This window comes from Zea mays, chromosome 5 (assembly GCF_902167145.1).
Source record: "Zea mays cultivar B73 chromosome 5, Zm-B73-REFERENCE-NAM-5.0, whole genome shotgun sequence".
In the NCBI taxonomy this organism is placed as follows: domain Eukaryota; kingdom Viridiplantae; phylum Streptophyta; class Magnoliopsida; order Poales; family Poaceae; genus Zea; species Zea mays.
In genome coordinates this window covers 221,374,877-221,379,868 of record NC_050100.1, presented here as the reverse complement: position 1 = coordinate 221,379,868, position 4,992 = coordinate 221,374,877, and the positions used below count along the sequence as shown (strand labels likewise).

Below are 4,992 nucleotides of genomic sequence, written 5' to 3'. Positions count from 1 at the left end.
TTTGCTTGTCTCCGCTTCGATGCGGCTTGTGGGAAGAAGATTTTTCCTTCTTCTCTTTGTGGTGAGAAGAAGATTTCTTCTCCTTCCCTTTGTTGGAGGAGCTCTTCTTCTTCTCCCTCCGCTTGGTGCGGGACTCTTCCGATGAAGTGCTCCCGTGGCTTGTAGTGGGCTTTTCGCCGGTCTCCATCTCTTTCTTGGCGTGATCTCCCGACATCACTTCGAGCGGTTAGGCTCTAATGAAGCACCGGGCTCCGATACCAATTGAAAGTCGCCTAGAGGGGGGGTGAATAGGGCGAAACTGAAATTTACAAATATAAACACAACTACAAGCCGGGTTAGCGTTAGTGATAAAGAAATGAGTCCGCGAGAGAGGGTGGAAAACAAATCGCAACCAAATGGAGAGTGTGACACGCGGATTTGTTTTACCGAGGTTCGGTTCTTGCAAACCTACTCCCCGTTGAGGAGGCCACAAAGGCCGGGTCTCTTTCAACCCTTCCCTCTCTCAAACGATCCACGGATCGAGTGAGCTTTCTTTTCTCAATCATTTGGAACACAAAGTTCCTACAAGGATCACCACAAGATTGGTGTCTCTTGCCTCAATTACAAGTGAGTTTGATCGCAATGAAAGAATCAAGAAAGCACGATTTAAAAAAGCCAAGCAACAAGAGCGACAAATGACACACAGATCACTTTCTCTCTCAAGCCACTAATCACTAATGATCTCTTATCTCAATAGTGAAACTTGGAGAGATGGAGGCTTTGAATGTGTCTTGGAATGGATTGCTAGCTCTTGTATTGAATGTTGAAGGTTGGAATGCTTGGATGATATGAATGGAGGTGGTTGGGGTGGTATTTATAGCCCCCAACCACTTCCTAGCCGTTGGGCCATTCTGCTGAGCGCGGACGGTCCGCGTGCCAGGTCCGGACGGTCCGCCCCTATAGATCAACGGCTGAAAATGCAACGGTCAGCAGTAACGGCTATATCAACGGCTATATTGCATTTAATGCGTCGTCAGATGTCAGATAAAGCCAGTCGCGGACGGTCCGGTCGTGCACTCCGGACGGTCCGCGAGGCACTCTATAATTCATTTCTCTGAACCCGTCACCTTCGGGTTTTTCGGCTTCTTGCCTACCGGACTGTCCGCGCTAGAGGCCGGACGGTCCGCACGAGGACCCAGACGGTCCGCCCTTTTCTCCGGACGGTCCATAGTGCAGACTTGGATTTTCGCATTGATTCTGTCCGAGTGTCATCCTCGTGTCGCGGACGGTCCGCCGCAAGGGCCCGGACGGTCCGCGCTTGGCCTGTTTTTCCAAAAAGCTTCTCCTGTCCGGAATAATCTACGGTATTCCGGACAGTCGATTTAGTATAGTTGTATATGAACCTTTGGCACCTGTAGAACATATAATCTAGAGCAAACTAGTTAGTCCAATTGTTTGTGTTGGGCGATTCAACCACCAAAACTATTTAGGAACTAGGTGTAAGCCTAATTCCCTTTCAAAACCACATTTAATTTATTGTGTGCCCTTAATGGTAGGGAAATAGATCTTGTGTGCACAACTTTTTGCAGTAAAGAGTTCCATTGTAGTCTGTAGGAATTAAAATTTCCTTTTTCTATATATAAAAACACGATTTCATGCAATTTTTTCTCTCTATGGTACAAGATACGTGACGATGTGGCATTTGCAATACACATGGTGAGAAAGGATACGGTTAGTTGGTCTGTCAACTCTACTTGATGAATGACAACAATTCTTTCATTTGTTGAAATTCTCAGCTTGTTCAGTTCATAGTTCTGATTTCATGGTTCGTATATGGATACACACCAATACAGGTTTGTTGTGACAATATGATAAAGTTGTACATGTTTTGTTGTCTCCTTTCCCTATGCTTATATCAACTGTAATAAACAAGTTGTATTTGAAAAGATTTCATTTCACGTCACTATGGTACAATACATGATAGATGAGAGAACTGATCTCTTTTGGTTTTCTTTCTTTCTGAGAGATAAACTGTATACATCTTATGCCAAACTTCCAAGAGCTTAATAGATGTACCACTCGAGGTTTTCTGATTCATTTTAGATTTCAACGGATCATACTACTTGGCACTCAAGTCATGGACAGTTTGCATGCGGATTTGACTGAATCAATGATAAAAGGTTTAGGGTTTGGCATGATTACTTCTCTTACTACTATTCCGTGTATTTTTTTCCTTCATGTTTCTATATCTCTTTTGTATGCTCTAGATATATTATGCACTAACATTTTACTAAATGATAATCTATGTCCCGTTGCAACGCACGAGTAACTAACTAGTATATACTTATAAGAGACAGGACAGATAAACTGAAAAGCGCATGGCCCATCTTGAGTTAGCAACTCGGCTTCGACGCCTTCCGCAGCCAACCGAACAAATGGCATGATGCACGAACGAACTAGCAGCTCATACCAAACAAATCGCCTGATGCACGAACTGACGAACGAACTAGCAGCTTATTACACGAGCACAGATCGTGTTGGCCTGCACAATATGCCCAGACCCTGAGGTCAGGCAACAATTGATTGCAATACAATTTCGTCTACCGTGCCATTAACGATAACATATCGCAGGAACAACACATTGATACAGTTTACAAATATTACATTACAGCGTGAAAGCAGCCACAGGTGCAATTGTACATGGCATTTTTAAAAAGATAAACCTTTGTCTCACAAATGCGGAGCGAAGCCAGCTGAAGGAGCCGATTCCACTAGACACTGATATCAGCTCTATGGATAAACAACGCATATCAAATATTTCTCATTGATTTTGCAAAAAGCCGCCGGTGTCAGCTGACACCGATAAACAGGCCTAGCTCTGCGCCTGTTCGAATCCGCGGCCTAGCTCCGCCCCTGTTCGAATCTGCGCCCTGATGACTCAACGAGATATCTCTCATCACTGCGTGGTGCTAGCCATTTTACCAGAAGCCACACCCTCATGATTTACAGTCCTCCACGGCCACGGACAACGTAGCCACACCCTTATGTCAGATGTTTAAGATTACAGTCTATGTAATGATGTATTCTTGTTTTTTCTTTCCTTTTTTTTTCAAGAAATCTATAGGCACAGAGATGTCTGAATATACAACATGAACGTAGCAACTAGTTAACTTACAACCATTCAGTCTATATACCAGTCAGAAGCTTCATTACGCTTTCATTGATATTCTGAGTTACCTTCCTCACATCCACAGATGGCACCGTCAACCCAAGTTCAATTCACCCACCATACCTAGTTGGCTTGTAACCTCCATCACGAACCAAATAGGACTAGCAATTCACAATAGTCAGCTATGACCACTGTACATGATAGCATAAGCAAAGACAACTTTAGTCTTCGGGTTCAGCTGAGAAATCTGGCTCGTCTGGCTTCGTTATCTTCGGCAACTCTTTCATGTTCTGAGGCACTTTTCTAGTCCTAGCTATGAATTTTAGAGCAAGGCTATTCTTGGGCGGAGAATCGTCATCTTCGTTATCCACTTCGTCTAATCTAACGGAGTTGAATGACTCCCTCATACTCAGGTCCTTTGCCATCTTCCTTCGCTTGTACCGTCTCCAGGCAGCTTGGATGAAGCATGAGGCCCACGTCCTCCAGTGGTGCGAGTAGTACCGGAAAGTGTGCTGCAGTTTCTTGCTGTGCAGCCGCCTGAACTGGCTGGCAACAAACTTGAGATCCTCCGCCTGGAGCGCAAAGGCCTCTACTTCTATCAGTGCCTTCACTGTCCGAGTGGATGACGGCAAATTTGTAGTAGGCCTGGGGACAAGAGCCCATCCAAGAAGCTCCTCGCCACAGAAATCACCGGGTTTCAGGGTGATTGAATTGAAGAAGCCAGTGCGGCCACCATTTGTTGTGGAGCTTTCCAGTTTTCCACGGATGATGAAGAGCATCTCTGTCACCGGATCACCCTCACGGACAATGTATGTGCCTTTTGTGCACAGTGATGATACAAGACGCTCACAGATGGCATCAAGAAGCTGATCATCCATCTGGGAGAAAAAAGGAACCTGCAACATTGCGATACAAAGCGAGATTTACCATGCAATTATGTAGAAAGCAATGTGTAGTTCAAATTTACGATGCAATCTTTTTCAGGGGGCAAAGGATATATACTTGTATTGCTAAAATATGTTACTCTGGATTCTCAGCAACATTTGAGTGGTGTACTTGAAAAAAATTCCTTTTTATAGTGAAAACAGGGCCATAACACACATTGTAGCTGTACCAAGACATTTCCTGACTACAAGTGTATCCTCAACATGAGAAGCATATCACCTCAAATTCCTCTAGCGACACTAGAAATATGATGTCAACTTCTAACATAAAAAGGATACATATACATTCATGGCTATAATGGTGATAGACAAGTTTGGTATATGCAGAAATGAAATGGTGGTAACCATCATCCAACCATAGAAGTTTCAAAAGTTTATTTCATATGTACATTGACAAAAGCATGTAGAAGTATTTACCCGTCGAACAAGACCCAGGCAAAGGTGGCGCTTAATGTCACGTCGAAGGTCTGCAGGCAGAGCATGCAATATTGACTCTTCGTTCACTCCTCTTGTTGCAAGCCACTTGTACTGGATAAATCGTCTCACCCTTTCCCGCAGTTCACAAGGAAGCTGACGATGTCTCATCCATTCCTCAGTATCTCTTTGCTTTAATCTCCATTCCTCAACCCTCACAGTAATAGATTGCAGGTAGGTCTTGATAATAATCATCATGTTGTAAGACAGAAAATTCCAAATTATGTCAAAATTAATAAATTATCCAAAGCGAGTATTATTGTTCACATATAAAAAGCCTGTACAATATAAAGTATGCAGTAGAGTGGATAAAAAGTACCTGCACATTTCCAATCAAATGCGCAAACAAGACAAGACCAAGTACCGCCAAGAATATACAATACAGCGTCTCGCCAAGATAGGTGCTCACAGTAAGAGTCTGACCGT

At 43.6% G+C, this 4,992-nt stretch overlaps 1 protein-coding gene across 1 annotated transcript; it reads right to left on the bottom strand.

Moving 5' to 3' along the window:
* Window positions 1-3,049: 3,049 nt before the first annotated feature.
* On the bottom strand, window positions 3,050-4,792 carry LOC100384835 (uncharacterized). The gene is made up of 2 exons (NM_001177272.1): window positions 4,510-4,792; window positions 3,050-4,044 (listed from the first exon to the last, which is right to left on the bottom strand). Exons 1-2 carry the CDS (start codon window positions 4,762-4,764, stop codon window positions 3,370-3,372), a joined length of 930 nt encoding a protein of 309 aa, NP_001170743.1. The 5' UTR covers window positions 4,765-4,792; the 3' UTR covers window positions 3,050-3,369.
* Window positions 4,793-4,992: the final 200 nt, after the last annotated feature.